This window comes from Arctopsyche grandis, chromosome 6 (assembly GCF_051622035.1).
Source record: "Arctopsyche grandis isolate Sample6627 chromosome 6, ASM5162203v2, whole genome shotgun sequence".
Lineage (NCBI taxonomy): Eukaryota > Metazoa > Arthropoda > Insecta > Trichoptera > Hydropsychidae > Arctopsyche > Arctopsyche grandis.
In genome coordinates this window covers 17,343,982-17,358,273 of record NC_135360.1, presented here as the reverse complement: position 1 = coordinate 17,358,273, position 14,292 = coordinate 17,343,982, and the positions used below count along the sequence as shown (strand labels likewise).

The window sequence follows — 14,292 nt, the reverse complement described above, 5'->3', positions numbered from 1 at the left end:
AAATGTACATAGCAATAGTTTGTTCATTACAAGTGAATACTTACTCCGTCGAGTGTTTCCTCGCAAATCTGTTTTGTGATGTGTTGTGAATTTTTACAATGGTTATATCAGTCAAAAAATATAAATGCTTATCATTTATTATATTGAATGAAACAAAAAAATTAGTAAACAAAAATAAAATGGTCATATAAAATAAAGTATGCTGAAATATTTATAAATATATACACCATACATATTCATTCCCAAGACATATTACATATTGTTTAACAACACTGATTGCACTTTTACAATACTTGCAACGATGATAAAAGTGGACCAAGTCGAAGACTGTTTCGGTTTTATTGTATTTGGGAATACTTTATAATATAAAATGTGGTTTGAAAGGCTTTACTCAACGCGAACTTGATCAACTTTTATGCTAAATTACATTCATATGAGGCATACTCGTTGATTGATACTTATTCATCAAGCTTAAATTTTCTTCTTGAAACTTGCAAAATACTTTTAAAAGCATCAGATATAATTTTCAACAGTCTATTATTTATACATATATAGCTGATGGTTTTTTTTATTTATAAAATTACCAACATTTATGATTACACCTCATATCTACGTTTTTAGTTTGTATATGTGTATATTTATTTAGAAGAAAGTATTAAATGCATGTTATCAACAAAATAATGGCTACACAGAAAGCTTACATATGTTAAAATAAACAAAAAAAGAGTATTCATAGCTACAGAATAATTATTTTTGGTACACTAGTCTACACAATCAAAGCATTTTATTTAGTCACGAGTTTATTCAGTACATCATTATGTAGAACTTTTATAGTTTTGCATTATGTTTTTAGGCGATATTTGTGTGAAGAGAGTTAGTTTATTGAACGTATTTTGTGTTAGCGAGAGAATATTATACAGTTTGATAGATTTAATCCCTCATTGTGGTTGCGAATTTCGTTTAGTTGGTTGAATTGCGATACTCTTAGAGTTCGTGACCACATAAATGGTTATAGAGAGGGAATTCGTGTATTGTTTTTGTCAGTAGTGTATCGGATTTAGATGTAGAATATTATTGTTGTAAAGTTTCACACTTTATTCGAAAAAATGGAGTATTAAGAATGATTTTTCTATGTAAACTTTATATTATAATGGATAAAATGTTTATACCGATTAAATGATTTTTTTTCGGCGAAATACTGCTTTTCATCAAACATGATTACAACACAGATAACAACAACATAAGTATAAAATATAAAAACAACATTTATTTTTTGGAAATTTTGATTCCATGACAAACATATAAAGCAATATTTAATTTGGAAGCCCACACGACAAAAGCCAATTGCATATACAGACATATTTCAATTTTGAAGACCAAGAAAACACTTTGTGACATTTTTATTATAGTTTCTTTGTGGAATGTATCTCAAATATATCAAAAAATAAATATTGTTGTTTTATTGTAAAATAGTGTCGTATTGATTGTTATCACAATAATACATATCATTTGTGTATGCAGGATTAATATTCAGATGTAACCGATTGGGTTTTATATTACAATCTGGTGATCTTAGGAAGGAATTGTATTTAGTGATCGAGGACAGCAAAATCAAAAGCAGTTTCTTGGTTAAAATTGATAAAAAAAACTTGAGCACGACTGATCTTCACAAAATAGCTAGAGAAAAAATGTTTAGTATTAGATAATATACACAAACATTATATTATTGTATACATTATGATAAGACTGATTTATGATATTATGAAAGTTATAAGGGTAAGCTTGATATATGATTTTTATCGAAATAATTTGATAATTATACGTCAACAAAGCAAACTAAGATTGTAAAGATAATAACTTCAGCTGAATAGAAATCGAATTTAATGTGGGTACAATAATTCCCACAATTCAATTGTAGTTTATGTGGATTGCGATTGGTAATACAAGTCCTTAAAAAACCCTTTTCTGTTTAGATGTGTGTGTGTGTTTTCTTACATGTCAAATTCGATTGTAATGTATGCAAACTATTCAGTCGGCAACCCTAGTAGTGAGTTGGTGGGATATTGTTATTTTTTCTCAGGCTATTTCGTGGGGATACGTTTTGATAGGACGTCAGGCTGGTAGTAAGCAAGCTTTTCGTGTCGACAATAAATTTTGGGACTGGTTGTCTTACTGGAGAAGTTTCAGGTCGACCGTAAGTCTCTTGTCGACGTTCCCTACTGGGGACCCGTTTGCTCTTTCTAGAATCTAGCAGCAGCACCTGCGGCATGTCGACGAATTTTTTCTTGTTTAATGAAAGTGAAAATAAACAGTTGTGATAAACTGTTTTTTATTGTCACATCATATTTTTTTTAATAAAATTTCCATAACGAGAGAAAAATTATGCAACATTGATTCAAAGTTAAAGTTGAAAAAATATATTGAAATAACATTTATAATATATAGAATAAATCGTACCTATAGAATAAATTAATCGTCCGTTTATCAACCTTTCTAATGAGTGATGTATAATGTTTGTTTTGATAAGTAGTGATGTATGTATTTGAATGTGAATGTCGAATGAGTCAATTGTGTAGTGGGATTGTTGCTTTAATGCCTTTTTAAATCTCACCCCCCTTATCTTCCATCTCCCCTGTGCAGGAAATGAGGTCAGATAAACAAGACTGAACAATAGAGAAAACCACTTAAGAGTTTTTCCAATTTTCATGCCGTTGAAAATCTCGAGACTAACGTTAACAACGAACATAAATCACCAGACAGGGGTTGAGATGAGGGGGAAAGGAAAAGAAAACGTTCAGAGGAACATTTTCATTTTACCTCATTTCACTATACACGTTCGTGACACAATATTTTATTGCGCAACGTCACGAATGAATACAAAAACGCATTTAAAAACATACCTTATGTCGGATTCATTATTTACTGTTGAACCGAATCATACTGTATAAAATCTACCAAACGCTCATACATATATACGTATGTTTAACAACTGTTACAAATGCATATATTTATGTCATCAAAGTACTAAATTTGGCGTGTAAATAAATGTCAAATATTCTAATTCTTATTCGGTAACCTTAGCAACTAAAATAAAATAATAAGCGCAATTTTTGTGATTTTTAATACTAAATTAGAACATAAGATAATAGATGAATTAATAATGTAATAATTCAGCATTCCTAAATAAAAATAAAATAGTATTACATTTTTTTGTCTTTTATACTCTATTTGTAGTGTCGGTAGTAATCTTATACGAAGCATTAAAGTTCCAATAATAAAGTTTGCCAAAAAGAAATTCTTAAAGTATGTAGTTTTAAAATCTTGGCATACTTTTCATATCGGATGATAACTATGGAAAATAAACGGTGCTTCGATGAACGTAGAAGCTTGAGACGCCTAAAGCTGCATTTAAGTTGTCATTCATTTGCACATTTTTAGTACTCTTTATATTCAAATGAAAATCAACGTAACGTTGAATTTAATTTAGAATGTCTACCATTTTCAATATACTGTTTAAATTAATAAGCATTCTACTACATAAGTTCATACAGCAGATAAACAGTATTTTTCCTTATATTTTTTGGTAATAAATCAAATAATAGAACATTTCTAAAAATATTTTAACTTTTGTATCTTTAATATTGAGAAACAACATAAATATAAATTTATACATAATTCTTGATGTCACCAAACTATAATTTAACCCTTTGAGTGCTGACGTCTTTTCTGTTGAAAGCCCGCCATGCTGAAGATTTCGCCAACATTTCCAACTACATATAATTATTTAGAAATCCAATAGAAAGCAGGTATAAAAATTTTAGCTAATCAAAACAAACCCTAGATAGGATTTTGAGTTTTATAAAGGTGTGTTTAGACTCTCTAATATATCTTAATAAACGAAATAAGCCTATTAATGAATTTATTTTTCCAAAACTAGTTCCATCTTCTTCATTTTTGTTAAAATGTAATTCTCACAATCTAAATTCCAAGTCAAAATCTAAAATACTCAATAGTTAGGGATTTCCATCGGGTAATTCTGCTATGATTATAAATTCAGAAATTCCGGTGTAAGCGAGTCTTTATAAACGTGGACAAATGAATGAAACGGATCACATGATCCATGTTTAATGAATTTTTTTCAATGCTACCTTTAAAGCCTTAGCAGGTTGTATTCTTGTTTACTTTGTACATGCAAAATTTACAACGCCCATCGGCGTTGGTCAGCATTCAAAGGATTAAGAGGCAAATACTAATAAAAATGTGCAAATGATTGTACACTTGACGTAGACTCATAAATAAATATAAAGGTGGGCACACAGGAAAGTAACAAATTCATCTGGGACTTCAGTAAATAATGTCACAGAATTAATTCATCAAAGCTAATCATTTTAAGTTTTTGTTACTTGTGTGTGTGTGTGTGTGTGTGCTAAATAAATAATAGTACTAAATTAGCGCTTATACATATTGTCTGTCTAAAATCACTCATACCGATCGACGACACACATTACAAGATACTGCAAGTGAACTTTTGCTCGTTCTCACATTGCACAGCTTGCCGTCGATCGCATGAGGTTGACTATATATACTGCTTGTCTGCTTTTTCGTGTACATATGTTGTGTGATGTGTGCTATTAGATATAGATATTTAGCTCAATACGTGGGTAGTCTTGCTTTGGTGGAAGTGTTTTTTTTTTTTTTTTTTTTTTAATTACATATTTGTATGTTTTTTATTACTTGTATCGACTGTATTGTGAGATTCAGGAACATGTCGCCCCACTGTCGTTTAGACCTCTGTATGAACGGTTTGTGGGGTCGTTTGGGGCTCCGGTTGTGGATCCAGTGGAGGGGACTTCTCGAACAATGGGCACGCCATTGAAAATAGTTGAACACTGTCGGATATCTTGATGGGGTCCATCACCCAACCCCCAACGTACAACCACATTATGTGTGTGTTCGTGTTAGATTATTCATAAAAGAAAAACATGAATAAAATCGACGTGAAAACATACACACACACACTTCAAAAAATAAAGAAAATATACTATGACTACATCATATTTGAGGCCTATATACATACATATGTAGTGAGGCACCTATCTACAACTACATACATACTTATGTATGTATATCACACATTCGTATAGCGTGTGATTAATGCGATTTCATTTAAAGGGGGCAGGGGCACTGGTGTGAAGGGATGATTGATTGACTCTCAACATAGCTGCTCTGCAGAATGAGTGAATCGAGTTTGACCAAAAATTACAAAAATACGAATACAATATGTATCGCTATTTTTATCGCGTATTTTAAACGAGGTCGCATTAATTTTTGCGCTAAAACTTTCAGTAATAAAATATGGAAAAAATGTATGGTTCTTGAAATGGATTGCACGTATGGGAGCATTTGTTTCATGATGTTTACAAGGAATGTTTACTTATATCACATATCATATATTAATAAAGCAAATGCTTCCACCACTTAGAGCCCTGGCCGATGTATAAAAGCTGAGCTATAAAAGTTATGGAATCTATCAAGGGGATAATTGGAAAAAAATACCAAGCAACTGGGTTGTGGCTAATGCGACCTTGATTATTGAAAATATCTTGAACTGTAAGATATTTTCGTTTGAACATATGTACTTTTATATGTTTACATTGAGATATTCCCCCGGTGAAGTTTTAAAGTCAAATTCCAATCCATTATTTATTACTTTAATGTGGCTCTAGTGAAATTTTAAATCCTTCTGGTTTACTTCCAATTGTTTATTATGTCAAAAGGCGTGAATGTTTCAAACAATGTGTCAGCATGGTCGATTATTTATTTATACATGTGCGTTTATCGTATAAATAAAACGCGCGTATAAGTTAGTTATATTCAAAAGTCTCAACAATGTAAGATGTCGACGGGTCATTCATTCTCGTGCAAAGTGTTATTTAATCATTTCTATTGAATGTTACAATAAAATGAACACAATGAATTGTATTTCAACCGCACAGACAAAAATGGATCTGAAGAAACTATAATTCATCAAAAAAAAAAAAAATGATGTTGAGAGTCTGCATACATACATATTTCATTATATGTATCAAACAATATAATGAATTTAAACAGTTTTTTGTATTAATGAAAATAAAAACTATTTTTAATTAATTTTAAATGTAAAAATAATTATGCTAGTAGTCTATGGAATTTAAAATTGAATGCATGCAAATTTGCATGCAGGACATTTCACACTAGTCATTCAATATATTATGGGGAATTGAATGGCTAAGCAAAAAGAATCATCTCTTCCATCGTGCTTTAAAGAAAACTATTTATTTAAAAAATGCATTATTATCGAATGAATAATGTGACGCATTATCATTATTCAAAATTGTAATTCAAATTCATGTAGAGTAATAAAATTAAAAAAAGAAAATGCGATCGCAGGCATTGCGAAATGTGTGAAGACGATTGATCATCGTATGTATGTTAATTTTGTAGGCCAAATCGAAAATTTAGAAAAAAGTTGGGTGATGTGCGTATGTAATATGTATGTATATATGTCTTTTATGATTGATATTTTATATTTTGATTTTTAAACGGGCATAATAAATTTTCATGATATTTGATGTGCATTTTGAGCACATAAAACCAGTCAATATTTTCCAATTTCATATATTATTCAAATCAACTGCCATTTAAAGTTAATAGCCAATTTTCTTTATGTAAAATCAATATAGGAGATTATAAAATATGATAAAATACAGTTTTTAAATTTGATGTAGAAAAATTTGAGTTTTAGTATACTTAAAAAGTACTTAAATTTTTTTCGTTTTTCGAAATGTCCAATATAATATTAATTTAATGATATTTTTTTTATAAAGTTGCAGTAGCTATGCATAAACATATATATCTACCGTTGAATGTTACAATTACTTGATAATTCAGTGATGTACATACATATGCACTTTTAGAATGGTTTAAAAGTGATATTGAATTTCATTTAAAAAATTTCAGAGCGTACCAATTCAAATTTTGTTGATGACGATTTTTGGTGATATGGGCGAAATGAAGACATGATTTAATTTTTTTTAAAAATTTATAATCGAATAATCCATGGACGATATATGGAATGCATGATAATTATAAAACGCCATTCTATACCATATACATATACGTTTTTTGATGCTTACGTTATTTTTAATTATCACATGATGGTCGGTTCACTGCGGATAAAAATGCGAATAATCAGCTAGTGAATGATGAAAAATTCAACAATAAGAAATTGTATATGTTTTAAATTTAAAATGATAAAAGCGATAATGGTATATTATGACATATCTGTAAGAAATACATTTGTTAAATATTGTATACTTATTTAAAATGTGCAATAAATTTATATATGAGTGAACAGGTTACGATGCATGAAACTTTTAGTTAAATTTTCACGAAACGAAAATATATAATATAATAAGATGCACTATAAAATCTTTGTTAGTGTGTAAGTTATACAGAGCATACACTTTAATTCAACATAACAAATTTATGCTATACACTTAGATTTAATTGGGAATATTATATGAGAATTTCATTTTAAGGATATGAATGTCAATATCTAAAATTTTTCATACTAATCCATGCGTCGTATCCCAAATATATGTATATGCATATTGAAAACGGATTATTTAAGGTACGGTTTCATGACCCTTTCCACGATGACCAATTTTACACGAAACTATATGTGACTACTCATTTAAAATGGAGGCTGGAATATTAATAGCAACATTTATTTTATGTGACTTTTCTCAGATGGAATTGAGATTCATTACATGAAAATATAGCTTAATAACGATACAAATCTAGTAAAATAGTAATTCGAATTGTGAGAACTGGGTACAAAAATAAAAATAATTTGCAAGCAAGATGCAGAGCATCTCCGATGATCGATGCGGTGCAAACGATCGACAAGCGCCAGACAGACTGGACCACAGATTAACGACACGTGTACCTTATGCGTGCGCACTGCTCGCACTTACGCTAAGCGAAATCTACCCGAAAACATACCTACCCTGTATACGTTCTGTGCTTCTGATACTTAAGTTCCGAATTTTGCCTTATTAAACTCGCCAGAAAGATCCAACTCAATTTTAATAATTACCATTTTAATAATTGCATCTGTGCACATCGAAAGGTTACTCGTCATCCGATGTGCAATCTATCATTCGAGAAGACGAGAATTGCGTTTAAAGCTGCCATCCAGTTAAGCTGTCGTTCAGTCTGTCTGGCGATTGTCGATCGGATGCACCAAACCCCCGATGATGTATGTAGATCGAGGAACCGTACCTTTACAATGAGTTACACATTCTGGATATGCGTACAACTTTACAGTCGATCGCAAAGTTAAACACAAACTGCGCAACATATACATATATATATTTTTTTTTATTTCCAGGGAAATGTGCATTGAGGATGTGTATGTGTGTGTGTGTGTGTGTGTGCTAATTTCGTGTTTAAGAATGGAATAATGATGGCATTGCGGTGAGCCGTCGAGGACGAAGGTGTCGAGGGTTGCGAGATGCCGCGTGATGTCGGTGTTGGTAATTTTACCTGGTAACGTTGAGGACAACATCGGCCGCAGCAGGCCTGCAGCAGTCCGGCCCTGCTGTGGCTCGAATGGGCCGGACTGGCGAGGGGCGAAGGACTGCCGGGCCTTTTCGGGGCGCCATTGTACGGATTGTCCAGTTCGACGAACTCGCGATCCTGAATTTCAATTAAATTCACTCAATTTTTCAATTTATTAAACAAAAATCGGAAGCGGAATGCTCTTTTTATTATTCACGAATCGTTGCGAAACTTTGCGGCCGAGCTTTCGCATCGTGACCGCTGTGGCGCCACCGTCAACGTGCGCCCGCATTTAATGCTTTTCGTCCGTATATATACATACATATAATACACATCTAATTCCAAAAACCGATAATTGCAGTTTTTCTATTGCATGTAAATACAATCAACATATATTGTAGTATTTACATTGTTTAATTTTAATTGTTTAATTTACAAAAACCGCGTATTTTTCATCAAAGCTTGATCTTATCGGTATTTGTAATGAGACGTTTCATATAAAAATAGTTATATAGTAATTAGAGACTGACCGTTTCTTCGGAAATTAAGACCCCAAACGGTTGGTGCGATAATTCATCAAATTCATTTAAAATTGCGACTAACATTATATGTAAATTACGTTGGCAATAGTAACATAACTTTTTTTTTATTAATTTGAACCATTCAGTTTGAATATGATAATATAATAAAAATGTGTATTGCGTAGTGTGTTTTATGTTGCAGTATTATAATAGGTTAATATTAAAATTAAATGATTACCATGAATAAAGTCAGATATATATGTATGTACATAATATTAAAATAAAATGAAATCTCCAAAATATGAGTTAATAATATTTTGTAAGCCAAAGGTATATGTGCTTAATATATACAAATATACAGGGCCGTAGCGTAGGGGGGTAGGGCAGATGATCCCAGGCGCATGATTGAGGGGGGCACCAAAACTTAAATTGGTAATATCGGGGATGATGTTTAAAATGTTGATCATTATATAAAATTTTACAATTAATGCTTATTTAAAATGAAGAAGAACGATATAAGGAGTAGATCCATTTTCCCCATATACATATATACATATTATATTTATGAAAATGACAATATTCTTCTTTAAATTGAATTTAAATTTATTTGTTGCTCGTATCAAATGAGAGTTTTGATATTTTACTTAATGGAAAAATTTGACAAATACAGAAAAAAATGGGGGGGGGGAGCCCAGGCGCAAACCACCCTAGCTACGGCTCTGCAAATATATTATTATTATTTAGCTTATAAATATAATATATCACAGGTGATATGATTTAATAAATGTATGTAATAAGGTGAATGACGGAATATCGTGCGTACCGTTTGAGGTTCGAAGTTTTCGGTATTTTTAGTCATAATAATATCGAGGGTCGAACCTCGTTAATTCGACCACTCAGTAGATTCAAATGAAATATACTTATGTATTATTGATGGGAAGTTTAAATTGTTATTTTATCTTTGTCAATCCAATCTATTCAGCGGTCGCATTCTTGAAGGTTGTTAATTAATGAATTCATGGCAGGTGTAAATGTGTAAATTTCGACAATCGAATTTTAATCTGTGGTTTGAATTGACAAGGTTCGACCTGAAAGTTTGTGTTTTTAAATTTATTAGATTTTTTCTTTTAATTATGAAAGTTTTGAATTTATAAATTACACGTTCGAACGACAATTTCGCTCAAGGTAAGTGCCTGCGTCGGGAAACTTTCGGAAAATTAAAAACTTGATACTTAGTTGAATGAAAAGCGTGTAAACCAGGGCGTTGGGATAGAGCCCGGAACGCGGAGTAGTTGAGCAAGACATAGGTCCGGAGCTGCAGCGGAATGGAGCCCTGAAAGTTTTCACTGCACCACTGCTCCAGAGTTTTTTTTTCCGTTTCACCCGTAAATGTCTCGGATCACATTTATATTGAGCGAAATTTTTCGAAATAATTTTGTACATTTAGTCAGCGCTGGCAAGACCCACATGAGCATTTCGTGGAAAGAGTAGATTTTTCCATATAACGAACTAAAATATAAGAATTCTTAAGTGGATATATCTTGAATCTTCTTCTTTGAGTCTATCATTGTGTCTGGCCACCCAAAACATTCCAAAGTTTTAACTCACTATACTGAAAAATCCACGTTTTTCACTAAAGTATCATGTCTGTTAAGCAAGCGCTGACTTAATTTAGCTGACCTGAACGCACGGATGAGACGCATATGGATATTCGGGACACTGGAAATAGAAAAAAAATCCTACTTTGTAGTGGATGTGTTCAATATATGATAGTTGATACACCAAAATAGTCTTAATTAATTTGGAAAAAAAATAAGTCGAAGTTCGGAGCATCGCGTCGATGCCGGAGCAGAATTCGAGCGGAGCAGTGAAAAACAAAAAAAAAAAAAAACTATCCAATGCCCTGGTTTAAACAGAACGTCCAGAATACATCGATCAAAAGTAGAGTACTTTGGTGCAAACTTTTGATTTTAAGCGAAAGAAATGTCTTTGTACGACAAATATTTCATTTGTAGAAGCTTAAGCTGATTTAAAAATTAGTTACATACATAGATATTAGTATAGATTTAATAGGAATGCTTCTCCAAGTGATTTTGAATTTTCGCGAAAAATCATATATGTAATATGTTACATGCGAAACACATTAATCCAATATAACCCAAGTCTACACATTATAGATTAAGATTACTCTCGATTTTTAGACACTGAACGATTAATTATTTATATTTAATATATGTATGTATATTAAAAATATAAGTATATAGCACACGTCAAAAGCACAATCGTAACTAATACGATCAGGTTGTAAATATCACACAATGCTCATAAAAAAAACATTCATCAGGCATGTTAGAAATAAAAATTAAGAAACGCAAAAAACAATTATGAGGAGGAATAATTGACACAACAACAATGCCGATGTTAATCGAACTAGCTCACCAAGCCTGATGAAAGTTTCCTCAGCGTGGTTTTGATGTGATCTAAACGGTCGAATTCAGGACACTGACTCCCCACAAGAAAAGAAGCAATTGTTAAAATGTTGGTTAATTTAGCTTAATAGAAAATAAAACAATATTAGATGTGACAAGAAGATGACAAAACAGAAGTCGTTCCTCATAAATGAACGCTTTATGAGCGACAGATGACAGCCGTAGCGTTCGATGGAAATCATGCTTCTTTTTAAAACACAAAAGCAAGATCAACGACACAGGCTGGAATTTATGTATTATATTTTTTAAATTATGTATTAACATATTTGCATGTACGGTAATTTTTTTGAAGTGAAAAATTTGTAGTGTGTAGAGAGTTGTTACCGTAGTTTTTTCCAGACATCTTAACAAATGATGATGCTGCAGTTCGAAGATATCCTCCTCTCTGCTGCCTTCGTCCAATTCGATTCCTGACTCTTGAGCAGCCAAACGAGCCTCAGCCGCCTTTTTCTTGGAAACGAAAGCAGCTCCCGATGACGCTTTGGCAATTCTGATTCTAGCCAATCTTGCTTTCTGAAAAATAAATTGAAATATATTTAAATATATGTACATGAAATGAAAAACATAACATGTATATGAAAAACACAATACACCTATACGTATGTATGTATGTATTGAATAATATAAAATATAAAATAATTAAAAAAAATATACGGCAAAGCCTGCTGAAATACTTTGCAGATGATAATAATTGAGCCGTTATATGTGTTTGAAAGTGGCGGAAATCAAATTTTCAGTTTCCAAAACAATATTTCTGTTTGACTTAATTCACAAATTGCTATCACTTTTAATTCGATATGTCCAGAATCTTGGAAAAGCAGAATATATGTACGTATTACAGGTATTTTTTAAATATTGTTACACGCAAAACATTATATTTAATGTTTCGCGAGATATTTCTCAAAATGAAGAAAAGTGGACTCATGCCACTTTCAATTATAACGGCTCAATTGATCATTGTGGCGCAATAGAATAAATATATTAAAAATAAGTAATAGGAATAATATGTAACGAACCTATTAAATTACACCATCAGTAAATGGGATTATAATTAATTTGCACGCAAAATCACATATATTTTTATAATAGTTTATAAACGAATAGAGAAATACGTGGTTGGTGGAAAAAAAACAACATAATTTAAGTTGTTTTTGTAACCGAAATACCACACTGAAATAAACGGAATTATTTACATTACAAAATGGTGATGAAGTGCGCGCGTATATTTAAAAAGTCGTAAAAGTCAAAGAGTTCGCTTCGATTTTTTCAAATCGTTAGAAGATCCCAAGTCGAGCGAGAAGTATTCATATATAATATATATATATATATACATAAAAAACCAAAAACGAATACGTTACATTAAAATTAAGCATACGTTGATTTACCGACGGCTCATTTTGCGAACAGGTCCTGTGCGAAAATTTTATTATTCATTCTGGAAATGCCGCGCGAGAGGAAAAATCTCGACGCGGAAAGTAACCATTCCGAGAGCGCTCTTTAACGTCTTAGAAAAGAATTTTATACGTTTTTTTTAATATGAATGTTGTAAAAATTTATGGGCCATAACACTCAAAACCGACACTGCGGCCTAGTCATAAAATACTGTTTAGAAAGTGTTTTAAAAATAAGTTATTGTAAACGTTCTTACGCGTATCCCTCCTAGGAGAGTGCAATTTTTCCAGAGGATTAATTTGTTTACGTACACTCGAATGTAAAAAAATACGGAAAAATGTTTTTTAATAATTTTGAAATTACGGTATACCAAAGATTTCTATTGAGGAGCTTTTCTACCAAGAAGCTATGGATTCAATGCTACATATGAGTTACGAAAATAGCATCATTTAACGTAACATAGTTAGCGAGTAAGGACGCTTTTGTAATTAAGTTGAACAAAATATCAACTACCTTTATAATTTATTGTGCGTCGAAAGAGATAATGTTAAATAAATGTGTCTGAGTTCTGTACAAGAGCTAATTAGTTTTGTCGTGAATACTCACAAAGCGAAGAGTCGCAATTCTCGTTTGATAGAGAAATGGAACGTATAATACGAAATTGTTTTTTTTTGTAGTAATATCGTCATAGTAATGTTGGGATTCGGACGAGCGAATAAAAAATAGTCAAATCGAAAATACCTTTCGATGCAGCGCAAAACTTCAACTCAAATGTCGACGCCATTAATCAAAATCGAACAAACACAATTGAATCGTACCCAATTCGAACAATGCGTATTCCTATCACGTTACGCTTCTGAAAAAATAAAATAAACAATCCCTCACTTCGTAAATCCCGTTCGCAATTCGTATGTTACGCTGAAAAATCTCATAGCGCGTGTACGAAGTTCGCATTTCAAATTAACCCCTCAATTTGCATAATTAAAATTAACTAAAATTGTATTACATTATGCTGTAAGTGTGTAATTACGAATTTCAGTATACTTTCTGGCCGAAAAGGAAAGTTTTCGCTTGAAATTTGACTTTGTCGTTTGTAAACGCTCGTATTGCGTTTCGAATTTTTAATATATTTTCCGGGAATTCCTTCGGATGACATTGTACGTAATACCCTAAGCAATTAGGCTTTTCATTCCAAGATTTGTGTTAAAGTATAATGATAACATTTCGGCGAAACGAGTTCGCATTGTTCGTTGCGAAATGTTTTCATCTAAATTAAATTAGGTATT

The 14,292-nt window shown here is 31.7% G+C and overlaps 1 protein-coding gene across 3 annotated transcripts in view; it reads right to left on the bottom strand.

Moving 5' to 3' along the window:
* The window catches only part of Shal (Potassium voltage-gated channel protein Shal), a 53,889-nt gene that overhangs the window by 1,111 nt on the left and 38,486 nt on the right, over positions 1-14,292 (bottom strand). Inside the window, exons 3-5 of one of the 3 annotated variants that reach the window (XM_077433819.1) lie at positions 11,939-12,127; positions 10,806-10,844; positions 8,590-8,742 (exon numbers count right to left, since the gene is read on the bottom strand). In XM_077433819.1, the coding sequence (XP_077289945.1) occupies positions 8,590-8,742; positions 10,806-10,844; positions 11,939-12,127 (381 nt within the window). The remainder of the gene's footprint in view (positions 1-8,589; positions 8,743-10,805; positions 10,845-11,938; positions 12,128-14,292) is intronic. The other 2 variants (XM_077433820.1, XM_077433821.1) reach the window with 2 other exon arrangements.